Source organism: Gadus chalcogrammus, chromosome 10 (genome assembly GCF_026213295.1).
Source record: "Gadus chalcogrammus isolate NIFS_2021 chromosome 10, NIFS_Gcha_1.0, whole genome shotgun sequence".
Taxonomy (NCBI): Eukaryota; Metazoa; Chordata; class Actinopteri; order Gadiformes; family Gadidae; genus Gadus; species Gadus chalcogrammus.
Genome location: NC_079421.1, coordinates 11,995,979 through 12,023,223, shown reverse-complemented (window position 1 = coordinate 12,023,223; position 27,245 = coordinate 11,995,979). Strand labels below are relative to the sequence as shown.

The 27,245-nt window shown below is 44.7% G+C and overlaps 1 protein-coding gene across 4 annotated transcripts; it reads right to left on the bottom strand.

The window, feature by feature from the left end:
* Window positions 1–260: 260 nt before the first annotated feature.
* fam13b (family with sequence similarity 13 member B) lies at window positions 261–26,526 on the bottom strand. 4 transcript variants are annotated; one of them, XM_056600087.1, is made up of 20 exons: window positions 25,562–26,526; window positions 23,985–24,103; window positions 20,697–20,901; window positions 19,956–20,168; window positions 18,844–19,021; window positions 18,115–18,262; window positions 17,365–17,438; window positions 16,996–17,065; window positions 14,171–14,244; window positions 10,264–10,315; window positions 9,717–9,843; window positions 8,549–8,792; window positions 7,882–8,023; window positions 7,136–7,217; window positions 6,603–6,802; window positions 6,170–6,253; window positions 3,437–3,532; window positions 2,976–3,268; window positions 2,077–2,178; window positions 261–1,757 (listed from the first exon to the last, which is right to left on the bottom strand). In XM_056600087.1, the coding sequence occupies exons 3-20, from the start codon at window positions 20,854–20,856 to the stop codon at window positions 1,634–1,636; spliced, it is 2,463 nt and encodes an 820-aa protein (XP_056456062.1). In that variant the 5' UTR covers window positions 20,857–20,901; window positions 23,985–24,103; window positions 25,562–26,526; the 3' UTR covers window positions 261–1,633. The 4 variants fall into 4 exon arrangements, with proteins under 4 accessions (XP_056456062.1, XP_056456063.1, XP_056456064.1 ...); XM_056600088.1 differs by having other exon boundaries at window positions 23,985–24,100; XM_056600089.1 differs by lacking the exons at window positions 261–1,757; window positions 2,077–2,178 and adding an exon at window positions 2,278–2,418.
* Between the last annotated feature and the right edge of the window lie 719 nt (window positions 26,527–27,245).

The following is a 27,245-nucleotide window of genomic DNA, read 5'->3' as shown; positions in this document are numbered from 1 at the left end:
AGCCTTGAGAACAAGGCCTTTAGAATAACAACTTGTTGAAACGCATGCTTAGCATATCCTATTCTCTTCACTATTTCAATAAACTCATGCTTATGTTTCATGGTAGCTGTTTCCTCAATATATTGTGAAATGTCTCTAATGTTTATATTTCTATAGATATAGATTTCAGAATATATATTCAGTATATTTAAACATATTTTCTTTACTTAATGTGCATTGCTCTCATTTTAAATAAGACTTCAACATATAAAGCCTTTGGAAATACTGTTTATTTTTGTTATTAGCTCGTCTAGTATAGGATGATAAATGTATTCCGAGTTTTAGTGTTTCTGTTTAACTTTCTTTAAGTGTAAAACAATAAAGTGTGGATGCTTCGGCTGTGTTGGTTTTTCCGTCATTGGGAATAGTTGTAATACTATTACTACTTCCCTAACCCGAGATAATACTAATACTGACCCTAACCCGAGATAATAATATACTGTATTGCTAGATAATACTATACTGTACTCAAGGCAAGGTCAAGGTTCAACTTTATTGTCCCACGAGAAAAATTTGTCTTGGGCTCGCTAATAATTCCCTAACCCTAGATAACACAAATACTAACCCTAGCCCTAGATAATACTACTATATAATTAATACTATACTGTACTACTAGATAATATTACTATACGGTACTGCTAGATAATACTACTATACCCACACATTTAGGGGTGTGTTGGTTAGGGGATGGAGGTAAGGGTGAAGGGGTAGGGGTGTGTTGGATAGGGTTAGGTGTGCGTGTGTGAACCAAATCAATCAGATTCTCAAAAGCCTTCACATACAGGTTTATTTAGAGGCATATTAAAGTGATTTTTCATATTATTGCTTATTATTCACCAATAATATAAATGTTCCTCATACTATTGAGTAGGTGCTATGTTACGTAATGCAGGCTAATTACACATCTGAACTCATTAATTACTACCGCACAGAAAACTCTGATAAAGTGGACAAACATAGCCATCACAGCTAACTGGCTGCAGCCTACTGCAGCTAAATTAACTGGTAGGCTTGTATGTGTAATGCTAGTTATGTTACGCATTGTATTGGTCGATTCTGCTTAGTCAAATTAAAAGGTAGAAAAGTACAAATGAAGCGACAGATACAATGGAACAAACGTTTGAATGTGGAATAATTTAAACATTTCAGGGATAACTTCCTTCCTGTGTTTATACATAAATATTTACACACATATATAACTACGCACATATATATATTCATACACATATATATATAAATACATACATTTGTATATGTACATACAAACATACATGTATACATGTATGTACATATACATACGTATACATATACACGTACATCTACTAATATAAAATACTTGTATATACATGGATAGCTAGTAGTGCTCGTAGGAATATCAACAGTTATATTAACATGTTATATTAACATGTTAGGATCAGTGGTTGAGCAATTTCGTTCAACATCATCTTATCTACATCACACCGTTTAAAAAAAACGAATGACAAATGGCGGCTCTCGTCCCGGGGGCGGGGCAAGTCCCAGGGGAGGGGCTAGTGGAGGCTCCGGCTGGATTATTGGCAGGGGTCCAGGGGCAGGGCTAGTCCAGGGGGCGGGGCTATATGGATTTGGAGGAGTCTTGTTTACTGATGAGGACCTCCAGGAGGCGGAGCTTTGCCTTGATCCTCTTGTATTCTCGGTACTCGTCCAATAGGGCGGCCCGCTCCTCCTTCTGCACCCGCCTGCAACAAAGTCACTTCCTGTCACCTCATTCTACTTCCTGTTGCCTCCACAACTCCGTACCTGAACAGGCATCCCTGTCCGCCCTTTAGGGGGATTTATTGAGAGATGTAGATATATATCTTTATATATATATTGATCGATTTGATAGAAAATGCTTTGCTCATGGTTTTTTAAAATCGGTTTCAGTTACCAAGGTGACAATCGTTAGTGGCCGCCCACACACGGTTCAATTGATATGATAGAATTATAACCTTCTCGCCATATCAAGTGTTTTGTTGTATACATTTAGTAGGAAGTATAGATCCAGTGTTTAATTACCTGCCGTGGTGTTGGTAGAAATCCTCCTCAAACTCTTTAATGGTCGACCGAAGCCTCTTCTTCTCTGATCGAGCCTTCCATAGCTGCTCCACCAACTCTGGACTTAATACATTCATATCACATTAAATATTATATATATATTCAACAATATAACCTTTCACAGCTAGGTCACCAACTCTGGACTTAATACATTAATATCCCATTCAATATTATATATATATTAAACAATATAACCTTCCATAGCTGCTCCACCAACTCTGGACATAATACATTCATATCCCATTCAATATTATATATATATTAAACAATATAACCTTCCATAGCTGCTCCACCAACTCTGGACATAATACATTCATATCACATTAAATATTATATATATATTAAACAATATAACCTTCCGTAGCTAGGTCACCAACTCTGGATATTTAAAATATTAAATATCATATAAAGTACATTATATAATATATAGTACATATAGTACAGAATACATATCACATTAAATATATAGTATAGTGTTATGTATAGTAGTGAATTGTGTTTAGTACATTTGTAGTATATACAGAAGTATATTATAATAGATAGTATTATAGATAGTAGCAATTAGTAGTTTATATAGTAGTATATTAGTAGTGCATTAGTAGTATTAGTATATGTACTGACATGGTGGAGGAGTGGGCTGACAGCCGGTATATTAGTAGTATATATAGTAGTTTATTAGTAGTATATACGTAGTATATTAGTTGTATATTAGTGGTATATAGCAGTACATTAGTAGTATTAGTATATGTACTGACATGGTGGAGGAGTGGGCTGACAGCCGGTATATTAGTAGTATATATTAGTGGTATGTATCAGTAGTATATATGTAGTATATTAGTAGCATTAGTATATTTACTCACATGCTGGAGGAGTGGGCAGACAGCCGGTGGTCCGTCTTTCCAGACTCCTCCTCCATTTTGTTCCTGTCAATAATTGGCCGATCACTCTGGTCATCACACGAGTTGTCTCCTTGGATTGGCCTGTCAGTTAAGGGGGTGGGGTCAAGGGTCATGATGATCTGTGAGCAGGGTGTCTCGCCTTCTCTCCTCTCTCCTTCCTCCTCCGCACCGTCCTTGAGCTCACAGAAATGAGCCGTTTCTCCTTCAATGATTGGCTGTAGAGTTTGGCCCCGCCTCTTACTGGAGGGCGATACCTGAATTGATAATTACATTTGAATCCAAATTAGAATTCAATTTAAGTGTGTGGTGGTGGATTTATCTTTTGAAAACAACCTTAATCCTTTTAAAACAGTAGCATAATACTATAAGAGGCGATAGTATTATGATTAAAGAAGTATTATAGCAGGCATTGTTCTACTTACTGTAAGCGGTACGAGGCTAGCTCTGGTTAGCATCTGTTTCACCAGAATGTAGCGATCGTACAACGGCTTCACCACCGAACGCTCAGACTTGGAAACCTGGGAGAAAGACAGGGAGGGGCGGCGAGAGAGAGACAGGCAGAGAGACATAGAGGAGCGGTGAGAGAGAGGCAGTATATAGACAGACAGCCCTGAAGACCCTCCGCCTAACCTGAAGACCCTCCTCCTAACCTGAAGACCCTCCTCCTAACCTTAAGTCCCTCCTCCTAACCTGAAGACCCTCCTCCTAACCTGAAGACCCTCCTCCTAACCTGAAGTCCCTCCTCCTAACCTGAAGTCCCTCCTCCTAACCTGAAGTCCCTCCTCCTAACCTGAAGACCCCCCTCCTAACCTGAAGATCCCCCATCTAACCTGAAGACCCCCCATCTAACCCGAAGACCCCCTCCTAACCTGAAGACCCTCCTCCTAACCTGAAGACCCTCCTCCTAACCTGAAGACCCTCCTCCTAACTTGAAGACCCTCCTCCTAACCTGAAGACCCTCCTCCTAACCTGAAGACCCTCCTCCTAACCTGAAGACCCTCCTCCTAACCTGAAGACCCCCCTCCTAACCTGAAGACCCTCCTCCTAACCTGAAGACCCTCCTCCTAAACTGAAGACCCTCCTCCTAACCTGAAGACCCTCCTCCTAACAGGTGAAGTTTAGTAGTGCTTCTGGTTCCATTGACATAGAAAAATCCCAAGATAGTCGTACAGCGGTCGTATTTAAAGGCCATCATAGTGCAGCAGGGTAATCCTAATCCTTAATCCTAGTACTAGAATACTAGTATTTAGTACTAGTAGCAGTACAGTATTAATCCAGGTAGTAAAGTAGTATTGTAGTTAGGGTTGGGCAATCATCTACAAGCTTCCATTGTCCGATAGCGCCCCCTAGCGATCGCGATACTTTTGAGGGGGGGGGGCGCAACTTTATAATAATAATTATTTATAATAATTGATCACATTATAAAATTGCGGTTATATTTTTCAATTTTTTTCTTAAAAACGATACGGATGATCTACCCCTTGGACCAGCGTGAGCCTCCGCTGATTTAAGTTTCAATGCGTCGGTTCCGGCGGCGCTGTCATGATGACACATGGCACAGCACATGTTGCACAAAGGGGAGGCTATCTTAGTTAGTAAGAAGACAGCAATTTCGCCCATATGGAAGTTTTTTGGATTGAAGCCAATGAGAAAGGTGAACCTAAAGACGTCAACCAGCCGATATGTCGGCTTTTGTTTTTGATTATTTTGTTCCTTTGAATCCAAATTAGGTTTTCTTTCGATTGGTTCTACAGTCTGCAATAGTCCTAGCAAATGTTGTGCCCAGTTTTTCCAAAAAAAATAAATAACTTTTATTAATTAATAAAAAAATTATCGCCTTTTGATCGGCAACTTGAGACGATCGCCGATAGAATCCATCTATTGTCAAAGGTCGATAGAATCGACTATCGGCCCATCCCTACTTGTAGTACTTACCACAACAATTACTACACTGTAGTACTTGTTAATCGTAGTTCTAGGTAGTATTCTAGTACTAGGTAGTATTGTAGTACTAAGTAGTATTAGGTATTAGGGCCCGACCGATTCATCGGCCTGCCGATTTAATCGGCCGATTATAGCCTTTTTGAAAATAATCAACATCTGCCAAAAAGACGCAGATTACAACCGATTATTATTATTATTATTTTTTTTACATTTTATTGCGCTTAGTATCCTGCAGATTGCGCTCCTACTTGCCTTGCTAACCAACAACTTTAGCTGGAGTAAAAAAGAGGAGATTGAATTTTACCGTACAACATGAAAGCACGCTCGCTCAGGCAGCTGCGCGCTCACCTCACCAATGTACACAAGACGCGTTGTTTGAGCAAGTTGTGCCTGTTTTTCTTTAGGTCCCAGGCCATGTTAATTTGTTATACTGTAGACTCTAACGGTGAGACCATACTGCTCAGCACGCACGTATTAGTCACTGCTCACGAGCGCAGAACATTGGGAGTTATTTATTTATTTTACATTACACTAATTTTTGACTGTAAATGTATTCTAAAACACTCAAAGGTTCTGTATCAAAAACTACGTTTTATATTCTTTTTTTTTGTTTTGTTTTTAATCGGCCGATGAAATCGTAATCGTAATTTTTCTCTAAAATAATCGGCATCGGCACTCAAAAATCAATATCGGTCGGGCCCTATTAGGTATTACTAGGTAGTACTCACAGGTTGTCCATGCAGGCCCTCATAGTGCAGTGTTACTCCTAGTACTAGGTAGTACTAGGTAGAATTGCAGTACTCACAGGCCGTCCGTGCAGGCCTTCATAGTGCAGTGTTAATCAATCATAGTACTAGGTAGTATTGCAGTACTCACAGGCCGTCCGTGCAGGCCTTCATAGTGCAGTGTTAATCATAGTACTAGGTAGTATTGCAGTACTCACAGGCCGTCCGTGCAGGCCTTCATAGTGCAGTGTTAATCATAGTACTAGGTAGTATTGCAGTACTCACAGGCCGTCCGTGCAGGCCTTCATAGTGCAGTGTTAATCATAGTACTAGGTAGTATTGCAGTACTCACAGGCCGTCCGTGCAGGCCTTCATAGTGCAGTGTTAATCATAGTACTAGGTAGTATTGCAGTACTCACAGGCCGTCCGTGCAGGCCTTCATAGTGCAGTGTTAATCATAGTACTAGGTAGTATTGCAGTACTCACAGGCCGTCCGTGCAGGCCTTCATAGTGCAGCAGGTTCTTCTGCAGAGCCGTCTTCTCACAGCTCAGCTGCTCCTTCGTCATTTTCTACAAACATCACATTGTCACAGCCACACCCTACTCCACCCTACCAACCCGACACCACCCTACCCACCATGACACCACCCCCCTACTCCATCCTACCAACCATGATACACCGCCCTACTCCACCCTACCAACCCCAACACTACCCTACTCCACCCTACCACACCCTCCTCCACCCTACCAACCATGACACCACCCTACCAACCTACTCCACCCTACCAACCATGACACCACCCCCCTACACCACCCTACCAACCCCGACACCACCCCCTACCAACATCCACCTAATCTAGACCTTCCTCCGGGACCTCCACCCTAGCATACGTCCACCCCACCTGAACCCTGCTCCCACCTTGATGTCGTCGGGCCAGCCTTCGTCCTGCTTCCTCCCCCTCAGCCGCCACTGGACCAGCTCCAGGGTCTCCTCTCTGGTGGGCCGGTGGCCCTTCCCCTCGGCCGCGGTGTCCTGCTCCAGCGTGGACCCAAAGCTCTTGGGCAGAGTGTTGCTCCGGGGACGGTTGTGGCCTTCACTCTCAGCACGGTGTCTGGCATCTGGCAGGACACGGTGTGGGATCAATCACCTGGAACCAGTGTGTCTACCGGGTGTGTTTACCTGTAACCAGGTGTGTCTACCTGCAACCAGTTGTTTCTACCAGGTTTGTCTACTTGGAGCCAGGTGTCTCTACCTGGTGTGTCTACCAGGTGCGTCGACCTGTAACCAGGTGCGTCGACCTGTAACCAGGTGCGTCGACCTGTAACCAGGTGCGTCGACCTGTAACCAGGTGCGTCGACCTGTAACCAGGTGTGTCGACCTGTAACCAGGTGTGTCGACCTGTAACCAGGTGTGTCGACCTGTAACCAGGTGTGTCAACCTGGTGTGTTTACCTTTAATCTGCCTGCGGAGTTTGGTCAGGTCTGTCATCCACTTGAGGACTTTTGGGTTTGCTGCCTTATCTCCATGAGAAGGCTGGAAGGAGGACAAAAGGTCAGGTTAGCAACCACCGTGTACATTATAGAGCATCACACACCGTGTCCATTATAGAGCATCAACCACCGTGTCCATTATAGAGCATCAACCACCGTGTCCATCATAGAGCATCAACCACTGTGTACATTATAGAGCATCAACCACCATGTACATTATAGAGCATCAACTACTGTGTACATTATAGAGCATCAACCACCATGTACATTATAGAGCATCAACCACCGTGTCCATTATAGAGCATCAACCACCATGTACATTACAGAGCATCAAACACTGTGTACAATATAGAGCATCAACCACAAAAGGAAGGTTTGACGTTTGACTGAGGCCAGGTCGCCTCTATTGGCCAAAGAGGTGGTTTGTTCCCCTTATACCAGTTACCAGCTAGGATGAGGTAACATTTACTTATCGATAATGTTATTGGGTTACAGTTAAGGTTGTTGGGTTCCAAACATATGGTGGACAGTTGGCTTAGGGTTAGAGGGTTAGTGGGTTCTAAAGATATGGGGGACAGTTGAGTTAGGGTTAATGGGTTCTAAACATATGAGTGACAGTTGGGTTAGGGTTAGTGGGTACTAAACATCGTAATGGTTTAATCCCAGTATCAGGACATCAGTGTGCGAGGAGACGGGGGCGGGACTACCTTGTAATTCCTCTCCCTTTCAAACTGCTCTTCAAACTGCTTCATCTTCTTCTTCAGGTGCTGTAGCTTCTTGGAGAGCTGGTGGGCGCTGGCGTCGCTGGCCCGGAGCGCCTCCTTGGAGCTAAAGGACGCACGCCGCGGCCTGCAGGCAGAACACATGCTGTGCTAATTCTGCTATACGCTAGGTGCTGCTAATGATGCTCTTTGCAATGTGTCGGGTATGCTAGGCGCTGTGCTAGGCGTTGGGTGTGCTAGGTGCTGTGCTAGGTGGTGTGCTAGTTGCTGTGTTAGGTGCTATGTGCTGTGCTAGGTGCTAGGTGGTGTGTTAGGTGCTGTGCTAGGTGGTGTGCTAGTTGCTGTGCTAGGTGGTGTGCTAGTTGCTGTGCTAGGTGGTGTGCTAGTTGCTGTGCTAGGTGGTGTGCTAGGTGGTGTGCTATGTGCTGTGCTAGGTGCTAGGTGCTGTGCTAGGTGCTGTGCTAGGTGGTGTGCTAGGTGCTAGGTGGTGTGCTAGGTGCTATGCTAGGTGGAGTGCTAGGTGCTATGCTATGTGCTAGGTGGTGTGCTAGGTGGTAGGTAGTGTGCTAGGTGCTGTGCTAGGTGCTATGTGCTGTGCTAGTTGGTGTGCTAGGTGCTGTGCTAGGTGCTGTGCTAGGTGCTAGGTGCTGACCTGTGGCTCCTGGAGGGGTGGAACAGGTCGGGCTCGTGCATCAGGAAGCGTCGGGTGCTGTGGGCCCCGAAGTCCAGGAAGCGCTTGGCCAGCAGGTGGTGGTGGGAGGAGGAGGAGGAGGAGCAGGACTCCTCCCCGTCCAGGGAGGGCGACGGTATGGGGAGCATACGACTGGCCAGGGGGGAGAGCTGGGCCTCCCCTCCCCCACCATCCTCCTGCCACCTCTGATAGGCCGGCACCGGATCTGGAGAGAGGTGCGCATGAAGGACATTCATGTATTCATGTCACTTAGGTCGGATATACACACACTCCCTATTTTATAAAGGACTATATCACAAAGGTCTCATGCCTCCCCTATATCATAAAGGTCTCATATATCTATATCATAAAGGTATCATGTTTCTATATCATAAAGGTATCATGTTTCTATATCATAAAGGTATCATGTTTCTATATCACAAAGATCTCATGTCTCCGCTATATCATAAAGATCTCATGTCTCCTCTATATCATAAAGTTCTCATGTCACTATATTATAAAGGTCTCATGTCTCCCCTATATCATAAAGGTCTCATGTCTCCTCTATAACATAAAGGTCTCATGTCTCTATATCATAAAGGGTTCATGTCTCCTCTATATCATAAAGGTGTCATGTCTCCGCTATATCATAAAGGTCTCATGTCTCCCCTATATCATAAAGGTCTCATGTCTCCCCTATATCATAAAGGACTGTATCATAAAGTTCTCGTGTCTCTATATCATGAAGGTCTCATGTCTCCTCTATATCATAAAGGACTCATGTCTCCTCTATATCATAAAGGTCTCATGTCTCTATATAATAAAGGTCTCATGTACCACTACCTATATTATAAAGTTCTCATGTCTCCTCTAGATCATAAAGGTCTCATGTCTCCTCTATATCATAAAGGTCTCATGTCTCTATATCATAAAGGGCTCATGTCTCTATATCATAAAGGTCTCATGTCTCTATATCGTAAAGGTCTCATGTCTCTATATCGTAAAGGTCTCATGTCTCTATATAATAAAGGTCTCATGTCTCTATATCATAAAGGTCTCATGTCTCCTCTATATCGTAAAGGTCTCATGTCTCCTCTATATCGTAAAGGTCTCATGTCTCATGTCTCTATATCATAAAGGTCTCATTTACCTTCCAGCCCGCTGCCGGGGAAAAGCTGTAGTTTGGAGTGGCCTCCTTCTGGTCCACATGGGTCAAGGTCTCTCCTGTTGGCGTTCTGGTCACAGTGGGAGGAGCTCTGGTTGCAGGGGGAGGGGCTCTGGGAGACGGACGGCAGGGAGGGACACGCCTCTTTAAACTCTCTAATGAATTCAAGTTTCAGGTAATTTATAATCAAATGGATCCACATATACTCTATGTGAACAGCCTGTTCAATATAAATAATAGACTGTTCCTCATGATAACAGCTTGTTCTATATAGAAAATAGTGTTCCACATGAGAACAGCTTGTTTTATATTAAAAAATAGACCGTTCCCCATGAGAACAGCTTGTTTTATATAAAAAATAGGCCGTTCCCCATGAGAACAGCTTGTTTTACATAGATAAATAAAATACCTATCAAATAAATATAAAATAGTATCAAAAATAAACAAAATCATAGAAAATATTAAAAAAATACAGCCTTAAAATGTAATTCAAAATGAATCCTGACAAGGTGCTTAGTGGTCCTCATCTTACCAGGTCGATGGTGCTGCTATGGTCCATCTGTTCAAAGCCCGGGCCGCCCCGACTGCACACAGAATCAAACTCATTACTTAAAGTATAGAAACTAGTACAATACGGCACTAAGCAATAATACGAATACCATCACTCCTACTCATGAGTACAATACTGCACTAAGCAATACTACGAAAATCATCACTCCTACTCATGGGTACAATACTGCACTATTCAATACTTCTACGAATACCATCACTCCTACTCATGAGTACAATACGGAACCAAGCAATACTTCTTCCAATACTATCACTCCTCCCATCACACACCACTATTTACTAAATATAATATATATGAATGATTGAATAATGAATATAACTAACTAATAATATTGAACTAAAATATGAAAAAATAATATATTATAACCATCATATTAACTACCGGTAATACAATATAATGCATAACTATGATAATTGCATAATAACATAATTAAAGGTTGGGTATGCGATTTGCGAAACGCCAGCAGATTTTGAAAATACACAACTCAAATGGTCCTACCCCCTCTCCTTCAACGCTGACTCTGACTCCACCCATTCCAAGTACCTGGACGCGCAATCATGCACGAGCGCGAACAGAGATGCGCGAGAGCGAGCCAGGCTAGCGTAGGTTTTCGTTTAACAACATGGCACTACATTCAGCTGTAAGTTGCACCCAGTACCACGGGAGGTAGGGGTTTTGGGGGTGCTGCAACACCCCCTGTCCGAGGCCCTGTCTTATCACAGAAAACGATCATTTCTAAAAACTCCGGCCAAAGTGGAGATTTCTGAAAACGCTGGTTATGTGTTGTCGCGTCAACGGGGAGAAACGGGATTTTAGGTTCTGAAGCGTCACATTATGCACCAGGAAATGCTTAACGTCATGTGAGCGCCCGCTGTACCGTATTGGTCCGAATATAAACACAAACCCCATTGTAAGACGACCTATATTTGGAAAAAAGATTTGAAGGCCAGATCTTGTTTTTATTAATAAATAAATTGTATTCATTGAAATAATATACGAAAATAAAAAGGCATAGAATAAAACACTGCATTGCCACTAAACAGTAGTGAAAATAGGCCGTACTGATGTGTACACCAAAGACTATTCCGGACACTCCTCTGCCCCGCTGTGTTCGCTCTGGCTGTGGTCGCTCCGAACTGTTTCGGCCCGTGGCAAAGCGAGTCATCCTCGCTGCTGTCCAAGGCATTTTGAGACGCAGCATTTATTTAATGCTCATATGACCTAGTGCTGAAAAAAGGTTATATGAAAAAGTGTGAGGGTAGCGGTGGTGCGCTAAACTTGTTCTGTGAGCAGCTGGATGCAGTGGCGAACTTAGCCCTTTGGGGGCTCCAGGCGAACAGTCATTTGGGGGCCCCTGCATCTACCGGTCTCAGTACCTTATATCGCATAATGAGATACTCCATACAAGGGATGAACAAAAGTCACTATCCTTCTTTCATGAAAATGTTAATTATCTATTTACAAATTGAGAATAACATACAAAACAATAAGATTAGTTATGTTGACACATTACACTGACTGTTAACCATAAGTCCTCATTTACCTGAGGGTTTCCAGTAGCTCACAGCAGCTATCTGCTGTGAGCTACTGGAAACCACTACTGGAAACCCACTGATAGCTGCGTCCAGCTATCACTATATTTCCTGTGCTCTTCAGACCTTTCATGGTTGATTAGATGCATTGCAAGGTTATTCTAGTCTTTAAATCCTTCCTCACTCAGTTGTTTTTGTTTTCCAGAAAGGCAACAACAAAAGCAAAAAACACGGTCTGCACTTTCACTGTAGACTAACCAAGACCTGTTCACCCTCTCACCATTTTTCATTACTATGTAATAGTATGCTTTTGTGAATCTGCGGCCCTTGGGCCAGAGTGCTGGGTCATCCACAAGAATATGTGTGCACCTGCCCAAGACACAGCAGCTTGGGCCAGAGTGCTGGGTCATCCACAGGAATATGTGTCTCGCAGTCATTGTTATTGTTATTGTCATACATTTCAATAACCAAAGTGGAAGAAGGAGAGTGAGAAATATTCACTACCAGTTGTGCATCATCTCCGTCAGTTTGTTGACACACGTCATTAGCATCGCTGCTGGCTGAGCCAGAGCCACTTGGAATGAAAGGAGCAGTAACGTGACAGCAAACGACGTTGACGGCTGCTCTTGATCCGCCGACGGTCCCGCTGCCACTGCGGTGGCTGTAAAACAGCTGGATAGCTTTGGCAGCTTTGAAAGAAAGTCCTGCCTTTGGTCTTTCTTTTTATGTGACCCGCTTTCCTACGATCGCTTCATGTTTCACTCGATTTATGTCTCACTCGATTTCTCTCTCTCTCTCTTACCGCTTACTGTTTTGAATTTGACATAATTTCCGCATACGCATGATGAGCGTGATGCGCGTAACATGGAATAGTCCATGTAGTGCAGACTGAAGGGGGGTGCAAACGGAAAGATCGTCAAAACATGAGTAATAATTAGACATTCCCATGCTACTATTGTGAAGAGATTTTTATAAAAATAATAAATATGGGGACAAAATATATGCATTGGGGCCCTCTTGACCAGATCAATATTGTAAATAAGAAACTGTTCTTAATGTTTTATCGGGAAAAATAAAGGTAAAAAAAAATAAAAAAAATAAAATAAAATTGGGGGCCCCAAAAACCTTCTATGGGGCCCGGGGCTCCAGGCAAATGCCTGGTTTGCCTAATAGTACGGCCCGCCACTGGCTGGATGTGAACCATGGTGTGAAGGAAGTTAACACAACGATCGATTTTCAACTGTGCGCGCATGCACTGGTGTAATTGAGCTGCGCTGCTATATATCTTTTTTTATCAATGTTTTTTCCAGCACCCCCTGCTGAGAATACGTTCTCGCGGCTATGGTTGCACCAGATGTTATAAACATTAAACGGTCACATAAATCATTACTATTTTTAGAAAATGTATGTTTGTTTCATATAATTGTATTGGAAGTCCTGGTTTTCACTAGGGTTGCTGCGGTGTGGACATTTTCACAACGAGTAATACACTCGTCTCAACACCGGTATTACCGAGTATAAACGGTATAAACTTTGAAACTAGGTCAACCGCCACACAAGCATCGGTTTTTAGACCCTTCTCGTCCTTCAGTGGCCACCAACGTTCGAAAGCAGCGCCTAGGATTATTCTTGATTTCAGTTTTTCTCTTTCAGCGTTTTTATTATCAATTACTCTTTGAAAAAGAGTTTTCCTTCTCTTTGCTGGTGGTGGTGGTGGTGGTGGGGATGGTGGCGTCTTGTCTGCCATGGAAATTGTCTTTTACTGCTAGGTCCAAATGTGGATTAACTAGTTCCAGTAGCTACCGCAGGATAACAACAAACAGGAGCTTGCTATGGGTCACGAGCTCTGGGTCACGAGTACTGCACGAAGGGGTCGCGCGCGGGGCGCGGGGGAGGGGGAGTGCAGTACGACCGTTGATTGACGTACTTACTGTCCAATGCAACGAGGTGGCAATCCAAATGATTGGCTGGAGTTTTTCGAGCCCTGCCCGTTCCACTGATGATTGACTTGTTTAATTTTCATGTCAGTACTTCTAACTCAGTGGCTGTAAGCGGGTTATGATAAGGATTTCAAGTAATTTTGCAAAAATGGCCAAAAAAGCAAATTCCATACCCAACCTTTAATAAACATAATATTGACACGAACCAATATATAATAAACAGAAATTACTATTTGAGCGAACATTTTGCCAGATGTTATTTAACCAATTCCCACTTGGTCTGTTGTTAGCGATCCAACCTGACCTAAATGAGGATGTGCTACCATCATCATCGTCACCGTTATCATTGCCTGGAGGACATATAAGGAAATTGATAACATAAATCCTCATCATTACCTGATGTTGGCCTCTTGAAGGCGCGTGTCCATACTGCCGTTGTCCTCTAGGGAGGTGCCAAAACCCCTGTCCTCCTGGGGAAGGTAATGCAGCGATCTATATCAACGTTTTAACTAATATTTCATCATTATTAGTATTATTATTTATGGCCCACTTAGTCATTGATTTATTAATTGAACGGTAACCTTTATTTCAGGGGATTCCTGTTATTGTTTGGGGGCAGGGACTAGAATTAGGCTAGTCACATTATCACCGGTATGATCTTGATCCTACACCACGTCATTATCTCCACACCAGCTATTCACACACACACACACACACACACACACACACACACACACACACACACACACACACACACACACACACACACACACACACACACACACACACACACACACACACACACACACACACACACACACACACTTTTTTTATAGAGACTTTTATTTTTGTTACTTAAGCAATATGTGATATTGCTTTTGCAATATCAACATTTGCAACAGTTGCAACAATTCCATCTAAGCATGGATAAATTCTTTAAAACTAAAAGGTGACATGGTATGAAAATCTCACTTTATGAGGTTTTCTAACATAAATATGAGTTCCCCTAGCCTGCCTATGGTCCCCCAGTGGCTAAAACTTGTGTTCAGTGTAAAACGAGCACTAGGTGTTCTGCTCGCCTTTGAAAAAAACGGAGGCTCAAGCGCGCTGATTTGGAATGTAGTTTCTTATGTCGTCCCACTGCAGTAAGCTTCTCCTCTTACTCTGCCTGGCCTGCCCAGAGACTTGGCCTGCCAATGAGACACGGCCGTGCGAGCCCCACATGTGTGTGTGTGTGTGTGAATACATACACTGTAACGCAAGTGTTTGTCGGTTTTTTGACGTCTCTTGTATTTCCACAACGAGACTGTAGTGGGGGTTATCTCAGCCATGGTTGAGAAGGAATTGGGGGAAAGGAACTTTGGCTTTGACTCCCTGAAGTACATGAACTGCGACATGCCGCCGGTTGCCGCGAGGCACCACCGCCTCAAAGCACCACCGCCCGGCAGCGGGCAGCCGGCAGGGGGCAGAGCGCGGTTCAGTCTACTTCAGATTGATGTGAAAGTGGAAGAACCAGAGACGTCGCAGAACCCGACAAAGTCGTTTGTGATTCATAATATCGCCTGGAGGCGCACAAAGCTTTTGGCCGTGATAATATATATTATACGATATAGATATCTATGTAGGCCAGGGGTTTTCAAAGTGTGAGAGAGTGAGCCCCCCCTCAGAGAAAAAAATTCAGCTGAGCCCCCCCCCCCCCCCCCCAATTTTTTTTTCTAAATACCTGTGTTTTGAAAGCTATTTTAATTATTTTACACATTTCAAACATCTCCGATCATAATTTTAAAACATTTGGAACATATTTTTGAAACATTTGAAACAAATTTTTTAACATATTTTTTAAACATATTTCTGAAACATTACATCTTTTTGCGTTTTTAAACAACAAAATGTAACAACTTTATCTAAGCATGTTTTAGCTTAACCTTTTTAAAATACATTTGAACATCTTAATCGGTGTAAACTGCCAGTTTACAGATTCATTCAGGGTCCCCGACTCTGAATTTTCGTCGAATCAGATCTGCCTTTTCAGTCCAGAGATTCGACTATTCGGCGGGGTTTGTTTACCGGCGTTGCTATGGTGACCTCAATTATTATAACCAACTGAAAACGACGCCGGTTTGAAACTAAAACTGTGATTCTGAAAAAAGTATAAATGCTATCAAAATTCCGTTTAGATAGTATTGAAGATACAAGTGTGTAGATTTGTTTAATGGTTTGAACGATGGTAAACGGTTGAAAAGGGAATGAGTTACGATGTCTAGAAGTAGGTGTATCAGAATGGGCTGACGTCTTCAATGAAAACAGCTGAAAACTAAGCAGTATGAAACTAAAACTGTGATTCTGAAGACATTTTAAATGATATCGAAATTCTGTTTCGATATTATTGAAGATACAAGTGTGTAGATTTGTTAAATGGTTTGCACGAAGATAAACGGTTGAAAATTGATTGAGTTATGTTACTTCTACAGTTGAAGTACGACTGATGATTTGAATCATCGTCTTTCAGGGTTTTCTTCGGGTTTATTTTTTTCTCACATCGCGCCCCCCCCTGAAGAACTCTGGCGCCCCCCAGGGGGGGCGCGCCCCACAGTTTGAAAACCACTGATGTAGGCTATATGATCATATTTAGATATAGAGCTCCAGGACTCCCGTGTGTTCTAGAATATTTACAGAACACGGCTAAAGGCTGTGTGCGCCTCGCCATTGCGATACATCCACTGTAAACAGAGCGCATGGTACCGTGGCTGCAAGCTGCTCAGGGCCACAACCCCACCCTCCTCCTTGACCCGCCTCGCTCCTCCTCCTCATTTGCATTATAGCTACAGACACCAAAACAGCGCATTTGGGAGAAGCTCAATGTGCGACTGGCTCGGAGTGGCTGTAACTCGGCACCACGGTTGAATTTCGGGAACGTCTTTGAATACTGTGTTAGTGGCCCACTAATACCTATATTAAAGCATCCATAAAATAGCATGTCATGGCACCTTTAATAAATGTGAAAAATACACTTTAATGTCTCAATTTTTCATTCTGTCTTGCAAAGCAGACTGGAGCAGATCATGAGGATCCTTTGCACATTTATAGATTGAAGTAGAATATATACTATATACTTGTGCATACTATAATATAGATATAATGTATCTATACCTGGACCAGCATGTGGTCAGTAGTATAGTATTATGTATTAGTATATATAGTACTATAATGTAAATATATACCTGGACCAGCAGGGTTTCCCCATCAGCAGCACAGGGACCATCTTCTTCATCGCCATAGCAACCGTGGGCCCTGGGTAACAAGACGTCCAGGTGAGGGGAAAGCAGGAAGAGGGGCCTGTTATCTCCAAGGTTACGACCAAAACCAACTTTATAATACTTCAGCACCTTCGTTATGTCCATCAGTCTACTACAAGTGACCAAGAAGCTTAACCCAACCGCTGCCTCGACAGTCAGGGTTAGGGTCAGGGGTCAGGTCCAGTGAGAGGAGGTTGGGGTTAGGGTTTTAGTCAGGGTTAGGGTCAGTTAGAGGAGGTCAGGGTCGTGGACGGACCAATGGGAGGCAGCCTGGTTAGATTGGTGCGTGTGTACCTCTCTCCACTGTGGAACATCTCCTCAGGGTCCCGAGGAAGCTCCTCCCCCTGAGCATCAAGTCTATCATCCTCCTACACACACACACACACACACACACACACACACACACACACACACACACACACACACACACACACACACACACACACACACACACACACACACACACACACACACACACACACACACACACACACACACACACACACACACACACACAATGAAGGATTGTGTGTGCCGTTCCAAAGGAACGGCTCCTCCTGTTTACTAGCTCCTCCTGTCCTCTCCTCCTCCTGTCCTCCTGTCCTCCTGTCCTCCTCCTCCTCCTCCTCCTCCTCCTGTCCTCCTCCTGTCCTCCTCCTGTCCTCCTCCTGTCCTCCCTCTGCTCCTCCTCCTGTCCTCCTGTCCTCCTCCTGCTCCTCCTCCTGTCCTCCCTCTGCTCCTCTTCCTGTCCTCCTCCTCCTGTCCTGCTCCTGTCCTCCCTCTGCTCCTCCTCCTCCTGACCTCCTCCTGTCCTGCTCCTCCTCCTCCTGTCCTCCTCCTCTCCTGCTCCTGTCCTCCTCCTGTCCTCCTCCTGTCCTCCTCCTCCTCTTGTCCTGCTCCTGTCCTCCTCCTGTCCTCCTCCTCTCCTCCTGCTCCTGTCCTCCTCCTCTCCTCCTCCTCCTCCTCTCCTCCTCCTGTCCTCCTCCTCCTGTCCTCCTCCTGTCCTGCTCCTGTCCTGCTCCTGTCCTCGGGGCTGGCCCCTACCTGCTCGTTGGTGGAGCTGTGGTCGTTGGTGGAGGAGAGGTCGTCGTCGTCGTCCGAGTCGAACAGGCCGTCCTGGTGCTGCAGCAGGTCCGTCACCACCCGGCTGAGCGCCTCCTGGCCCCGGGGGTCCTCCCCCCCCGTCCACAGACTGGGAACACAGCAGGGGACACACTGGGACTAATGGTTTGACTGGTCCCAACACTGAGAGTAATGGTTTAACTGGTCATCCCACTGGGACTAATGGTTTGACTGGTCCCAACACTGGGACTAATGGTTTGACTGGTCATCACACTGGGACTAATGGTTTAACTGGTCGTCACACTGGGACTAATGGTTTAACTGGTCATCACACTGGGACTAATGGTTTAACTGGTCATCACACTTGGACTAATGGTTTAACTGGTCATCACACTGGGACTAATGGTTTAACTGGTCCCAACACTGGGACTAATGGTTGAACTGGTCATCACACTGGGAAAAATTGTCTAACTGGTCCTACTCTTGGACTGATGGTCTTACTGGTCCTACTCTGGGACTGATGGTCTTACTGGTCCTACACTGCCTTTAATGGTCTTACTGGTCCTACTCTGGGTCTAATGGTCTTACTGGTCTTACACTAGGACAAGTGGTCCTACTGGTCTTAATGGTCTTACTGGTCCTACATCGGGACTAGTGGTCCTACTGGGCTTAATGGTCTTACTGGTCCTACACGGGGACTAGTGGTCTTACTGGAAGATGTCGGGGCCAAAGACGGTGGCCAGGGCCCCGGGGGGCCAGGCTTCCCGCTGCACCGACGCCACGCGGCCCAGGAAGCGGAGCAGGAAGCGGAGGAGTCCGTAGCTCAGCTGGGGGAGCTGCTGGAGGAGGAACTTCATGTGGCGGAAGACCTCCTCCTCACTGCTGTAGTCTGAAACAAATAGGCCCCACTGCTGTAGTCTGAAACAAACAGGCCCCACTGCTGTAGTCTGAAACAATCACGCCCCACTGCTGTAGTCTGAAACAAACACGCCCCACTGCTGTAGTCTGAAACAAACACGCCCCACTGCTGTAGTCTGAAACAAGACTCACTGCTGTAGTCTGAAACAAGACTCACTGCTGTAGTCTGAAACAAGACTCACTGCTGTAGTCTGAAACAAGACTTACTGCTGTAGTCTGAAACAAGACTCACTGCTGTAGTCTGAAACAAGTCTCACTGCTGTAGTCTGAAACAAGACTCACTGCTGTAGTCTGAAACAAGATTCACTGCTGTAGTCTGAAACAAGACTCACTGCTGTAGTCTGAAACAAGACTCACTGCTGTAGTCTGAAACAGTAAAATCAGGTTCACATGCCATAACGGTGACCGGGCTCTCAAGTTATCTGATCATGTATAATAATTATCTATAATATATAATAATAATAATACGTTAACAAACAGAACACATGTAAACAACCAGCTGCCTGACCTGAAACCACAATTCAGGCATTGGAAGAGTCAGACAGACAGCTAGAGCAAGACAGACAGCCAAGAGTCAGCCGGAGACAGCTAGAGCCAGACAGACAGCCAAGGGTCAGCCAGACAGCTAGAGCCAGACAGACAACTAGAGTCAGCCAGACAGCTAGAGACAGACGGACAGCCAAGAGTCAGCCAGACAGCTAGAGCCAGAGCCAGCTAGAGCCAGAGACAGCTAGAGCCAGACAGACAGCTAGAGCTGGAGATAGCTAAAGCCAGGGGGACACGTAGAGTCAGGGGGACACGTAGAGAGACAGACAGGTGGACAGACAGGTACCTTGGTAGAGGAGTAGCAAGTGAGTCCATCTTTATGGGGTTACAGACAGACATGTATAGAGACAGACAGGTACCTTGGTGGAGGCTGAGCAGGTGCGTCTGTATCTCTATGGCGACCAGTGGCTCAGGTAACTCCTGCAGGAAGAGTCTCAGCAGACTGACGGCCGCCGCCAGATCCGCCTCCTCCTCAAGCTCCACCCCTTCACCGCTGTCATAGCGCTGCCGCAGCCAATCCACACGCTCTGCGTTACCATTGACCAGGAACAGGCCCTCCAGGTCCAGACGCCCTGAGGGGGAGACAGACACTCAGTACACACACACCTGTACAAACATCAATACATACACACCTGCACACACACCTGTACAAACATCAATACATGTTGCACACCTGTACACACATTAAATAACCACCTGCACATACACAGATAAAAACACATATCAATACACACCTGTACACACACATCAATGGGGCGGTTAGGGTTAGGGGGTTGGGGGGGTTAGAGTTAGGGGGTTGGGGGGTTTGGGTTAGGGGTTTGGGGTAAGGGGGTAGGGGTTGGGTTTTACAGTGGTCCTTTGTGGGGTAAGTGTTAAGGTTAGGGGGGTTAGGGTAAGGCCCAAACCCATTTCTACCCCTTACCCCTTCCCCTTACCCCTCCCCCTTGTTTTGAAGGGGTAAGGGGAAGGGGTAAGGGGTATAAATGGGATTGCCTAAATTGGTTGGGGTTAGGGAGCTAAGGGATAGGGGGTAAGAGTTGGGTTTTACCCCAGGTCCTATATGAGGGGTTTGGGGGTTAGGGGGTTGGGGTTGGTTCTACCGTGGTCCTCGATGTACTGCACGATGTGATGCACCAGCAGGGGGACATCTTGTCCACACGACGTTCGCGTGTGCGTGACTTCCTCCAGGGCCACCCCAAACACCTGGGTGGATGACCTAACGCCCTCGCTGCCTGGCAACCAAGACACACTCTTTCTCATGGTGTCCTCCTCCTCCTCCTCACCACCCCAACCCTAAGGAGACGTCTGGAGACAAAGAACACTCAGACCTCTGAGCCCCTCGGCAGTGGAACAGTGGAACACTGGAACAGTGGAACACTGTGCAGTGGAACAGTGTAAAGTGGAACAGTGGAACAGTGGAACAGTGTACAGTGGAACAGTGTATGGAACAGTGTACAGTGGAACAGTGGAACAGTGTACAGTGGAACAGTGTAAAGTGGAATAGTGTAAAGTGGAACAGTGTACAGTGGAACAGTGTGCAGTGGAACAGTGTACATTGGAACAGTGTAAAGTGGAACAGTGGAACAGTGTACAGTGGAACAGTGGAACAGTGTGCAGTGGAACAGTGTGCAGTGGAACAGTGTGCAGTGGAACAGTGTGCAGTGCAACAGTGTGCAGTGGAACAGTGTACAGTGGAACAGTGTACATTGGAACAGTGTACATTGGAACAGTGTGCAGTGGAACAGTTTACATTGGAACAGTGTACAGTGAAACAGTGTGCATTGGAACAGTGTTTAGTGGAACAGTGGAGCCTAACCCTGGCCTACCCTAGCCTAACCCAAACCCTTACGGCCAGTAAATAGACTTTATTAAACACTAGCGGTGTAACGACACATGTATTCGTATTGAACCGAATGGGTACGGACGGACGTCACAGTTCGGTGTATGGATTTACACAGAGAATACACGGTATAAAATTAAATAAAACTGGCGTGCAAATTAATTAATGTAATGCGGAAGTAATGTTAGACATGAGAGTTATTCAGGGGCAACTAAACTGCAGCCCTGATTGGACAACCGCGGGCAACAATCCATATCTCCGCCATGTCGCGGTTCAGTCTACTTCAGATTGATGTGGAAGTGGAAGAACGAGAGCGACGGAGAACCCGACGCAGTCGTTTGAGATTCATAATATCGTCTGGAAGCGCACACAGCTTTTGGCCGTGATAATAGTTATATGATACAGATATCTATGCATAATAAGATATTATTTAGATATAGAGCCCAAGGACTCCCGCCGGAGCACCCGGAGTGTTCTACAATATTTAAAGAACACGGGGTTAGGGTTAGCATGGTACCGTGGCCGGAAGCTGCTCAGGGCCACACCCCCACCCTCCACCTTGAACCGCCTCTAAAAAACAGCACGTTTGTGGAAAGCTCATTGTGGGATTGACTCGTAGTGGCTGTAATTCTGTGTACTTTGCACTTTCATAAATAAGACATGCTGCATTTTCAGTTTTATAACAGATTTTTCCAATTTTGTTTACAAGTCAAGGATTGGAGTCTGGAGATGATGTGGGGTACTTATTGTTTACTGTTTACATCTTAGATGACACACAGTTCAGACTGTTGCAGCTAGCTCAGGGGAGAGACTGTATGACACTAGGTGGTACAACCTGAGACAATACAAAATAATTGCCTTCTGCATTTTTGTTTTTTCTATTCCCTTCATTGTACCGAACTCGTACCAAACTGTGATGTCTGAACCGAGGTATGAACCGAACCGTGACTTCCGTGTACCACTACACCCCTAGTAAACACTGACCAAACTATTCATCTACCTACTTTCACTGTTAATAAATAGCTTTCTTAAATGGTCCCATGACATGCTAATTTATGGATGCTATAATATAGGTATTAGTGGGCCACTAATACAGTATTCACGTTCCCGAAATTCAGCCGTGGTGCACAGAGTTACAGCCACTCCGAGCCAGTCTTACATTGAGCTTCCCCCACACGCGCTGTTTTGGTGTCTGTAGCTATAATGCAAATGAGGAGGAGCGATGCGGGTCAAGGAGGAGGGTGGGGGTGTGTCGCTGTTTATTTCTTTAATTATTTATTTATTTTACTGAACACATCCTGCATGACGGTGAACTAGACACTTCAAAAATATAACTTCACACGGTGTGTCTTTTAACAATTTATTTGTAACCAGCATTCGTAGTGTTGATCAGCAGAGAAATAGTCCGCCAAAGACGTTGATGTCCACCGGAAGTTGCGAAGGCCCATGCAAGTCAACGGAGCGTTCAACAGCAATGAGAAGAGCCGGGTAATAAATAGCGATAGTCACATTCATTATTCGATATTCTACGTGACTCCAACTATTCGACTATTCGACGATCGTTGCCCGCTATGTACGCCACATTTACGTACCGCGGTACACCTCTTTAACTGCTCCGAAGTGCCTGTACCGTGACGGTTCAGAACAAATACGTGTACCGTTACACCCCTACATATAATACATATTATCACGGCTAAAAGCTGTGTGCGCCTCCAGACGATATTATGAAACACAAACGACTTTGTCGGGTTCTCCGACGTCTCTGGTTCTTCCACTTCCACATCAATCTGAAGTAGACTGAACCGCACGCTGCCTGCTGCCGGCTGCCCGCTGCCTGCTGCCGGCTGCGGTGCTTCGCGGCGGTGGTGCCTCGTGGCAACCGGCGGCATGTCGCAGTTCATGTACTTCAGGGAGTCAAAGCCAAAGTTCCTTTCCCCCAATTCCTTCTCAACCATGGCTGAGATAACCCCCACTACAGTCTCGTCAAGAGACGTCAAAGAACCGACAGCAAACACTCGCACGTCGTGTCTCATTGGCGGGCCAAATTCTCTGGGCGGGCAAGGCAGAGAAAGGGGAGGAGCTTAGATCTTTTATGACGACATATGCGACCACATTCCAAATCAGCGCGCTTGAGCCTCCGTTTTCTTCAAAGGCGAGCAGAACACCTAGTGCTCGTTTTACACCGAACGCAAGTTTTAGCCACTGGGGGACCATAGGCAGGCTAGGGGAACTCATATTTATGTTAGAAAACCTCATAAAGTGAGATTTTCATACCATGAGACCTTTAACGTGGACTCAGAGACTCAATGCTGCCATCAGGTGGTCACGTGGGGTAACTCCTCCTGTTCATGTCAGAATGACATTATATAATTGAGGAACTGTGTGTGTGCATGCATGTGTATGCGCGTGCGTATGCGTGTGCGTGCGCTTGAGTGTGTGCGTATATGCGCACGTGTGTGCGCGCCAATTCGCACATGTGCGTGCGTGAGTGTGCGCGCGTATGCCCGTGTGTATGCGTGCGTACACTCGTGCGTACACTCGTGCGTACCTTGTAACTGTAGTCCAGAGCTCCTCAGAGACGGTCTATGGCTGCTTCAGGTTGTGGCAGAAGATGAGCCGGTAGTTCCTCATTGACAGACTGATGATCCCTCACAAGGACACGCTCTACTAGAGGGTTAGAGAGACAGACAGGTTAGAGAGACATTAGACAGGTTAGAAACAGACAGGTTAGAGTCCCCTTGTCCTGATTAGCTGACTCTGAGGCAGACGTTCTGGACAAGGAACTGTGTGCAGTGGACTCAACCCTGTTGGATCTGAACCAGCAGCAGTACAGTAAGAGAGTCCCCAGAGAGCACTAAGCAACAGGAAATAAAAGAGAAAGAGAATAACAACAGGCCACACAGAACAACAGCCAGAAACTCTAGGGCACAATCCTGGTGCATTTTCCATGCATAACATGGATATCTTTAGGGTAGATAGATAGAGAGGGTAATGGGTACAAAATAGGTTAGGAAGAAGGGTTAGCGTTACAAACAGGGTTAGGATTAGGACTATTTATAGGGGTAGCTTTAGGGTTAGGGCTTTATATAGGGTTACGGTTACTTATAGGGTTATCTTAAGGGTTAAGGCTACCTATAGCGTAGTTTTAGGATTAGGGCTACTTATAGGGTTAGCTTTAGGATTAGGGTTATTTATAGGGTTACAGCTACTTATAGGGTTAGCTTTAGGATTAGGGTTATTTATAGGGTCACAGCTACTTATAGGGTTTGCTTTAGGATTAGGGTTATTTATAGGGTTACAGCCACTTATAGGGTTAGCTTTAGGGTTAGGGTAAGAAATGGGGTCAGGGTTGATTTTTTTATTTTAGTAAATTTTAAGGATTAGTAGTAGGGGTCAGGGTTTAGAGATCAATTATGGGGTATACAGGGTTAGGGTATAAGACTAAGTAATGGGTCAGATTGTTATGGTATAGAAATAAGTAATGAGGTATAGGGTATAGAGATAGCTAATGAGGTGTAGAGAGATATGTAGTGAGGTTTAAGGTATGGAGATGGGTAATGAGGTGTAATGAGGTGTATTGCATAGAGATAGGTATTGAAGTGTAAGGTATAGATAGAGTTGTGGGTTTAGGGTATTAAGGGGTATAAACTGAACATTCCAGTAGGATGCAGGCAATATCAACAGACCTATATAAAGTACATTTCTTTATGCAATCGGTTGGATCATTGCAGATCATTCCCAGTGAATATGTGAAATGTGAATTTGAATGATGACGTATTGCCTTATATTTATAATCAATGTGATGTTAATTTAACAACTTTAAAAATCAGCAGAAGGAAGAACCGATGGCGACAGAGAACACATCAAACCTTCTACTGGATACCATCTAAAAGCATATGAAATAATACGTCAATCAATATGATTGAGCTCTTATCGATAGGTTATATATATGTAGCCTGCTAGCCTCCGTTAGCTCTGAGTTAAAAAAGGAGGACTTCTAAACCATTAACATGATCAACTCTGAGTTGGGGAGGTAACCGAGGCACGGTACCTCGATGCAGTAATACTATACCAATAAGTACTTCAACAGTATAATATGAAGACGGTAAGGTGGAGTTAGCATACCAGGAGATACCCAACAGGACGGTGAGCTTCAGGAAGGAGATCTTTAGGAGGAGATCACAACGATGAGGACATGGCGGGGTGGGTTAATGTAGACAGAGACATAGAGGACATAGCAAAGAGACTGATGGTCCACACAGTTAATTTAGATACTAATATATCTAAACGTCTACTGTATATACTAATATAGCAGTTTCTGTTTTTGCTCCGACAAGGATTCCGTCTGCAGGTCGTTGCGAGGACGTGACGATGACGTGATGACGTAGCAACGTGCCGCCTCAGTGCTCTCCTCGACCACGCCCTTCTCCAGAACGTAAATGGAAACTAAAACCTATATACGATATGTTTCGTATCTCTCTCTATATGTAAGGGATAATGCCCGACGAGGTGTCCATTATCAGGAATTAATGGACGACGTGGAGGCGTATTGGAATTCTCGATTCTGATTGGATGCAGGGTGTGCATTAACTCCTGATATACGGACACCTGGACAAGTAGTTCCGTCAAATTGTCTGTTTACCGTTCTCAATTAATGCGCTAGCTGGCGTATCGTCTCTAAAATAGTAGTAACCATAGCAACGGGAAACAAAACAAAGCTCAGCGGACTATAATACCTCCCACTACCTCCCGTTCTAAAGTCGTAGCTATGGTCCGTCCTAATTACTGGAGGAGTGAACAACGTTTCCGTTGCATGAGAACCCAACGGTCGTGTAATGGTGGTTCCGGGTATTAGTCGGACCCTCAGGCGTAACCAGGGAAACAAATGTATGTTTTGTGGAAAACGTTATATTCAGATTGTAAAACGCATGAAAATATAAATTAATGGTCTTAATTTGGTCACCGTTGGTAAGTGACCGTGGTATAAGCGGGATAATGCCCTTCGAGGTGTCCATTATCAGGAATTAATGGACTTCGCGGAGGCAACCGTCCTCCGCTTCGCGTCGGACGGTTCACGCCTCCACGTCGTCCATTAATTCCTGATAATGGACACCTCGTCGGGCATTATCCCTTACATATATATATATATATATATATATATATATATATATATATATATATATATATATATATATATATATATATATATATATATATATATATTTAAACAACGGGGACCTAAATCCAGCGATCTGATTGGTTCCCAACTGTTGTATAATGAGCGTATACATAACTGCTATGACGCCCGATCATTTTGTGAAAGTTTGCATATCACTCCGCGCCTGGAAGTAGAAACAGTTACAAAGTAAAACATATGTTGGATGATGGAGAGCGTGTAAATGTTGTTACTCCGGGAGTGAGCAAGGCGATGGAGAGACTAACGAAAGCTTAGGCACACGGGACGGCGAGTGAACTGCTCCATGGGATAAATTGCCGGCAAACCGCTCTAACGGAGCCTTCTCTCGGAGGGACGCTAAAGTGTGTTGCATAGCGACCGTCGATGCATAGCGGCAGCCAGGAGGGACTAATTTTTTGTATTCTTTATTTAAATGGCTATTTTGACTTTCTTGGTTTCTTTTTAAATGTAGTGTGTCTATGACTTTCGTTTCGCCATAATAGTAACCGTTGTATAAAAGCAATGGATCACTTCAGTCAGTGGCGTGATCTATTGCTTAAATATATATTTAAGCAATAGATCACGCCAGGCTTAAATATATATTTAAGCAATAGATCACGCCAGGCTGTGGTA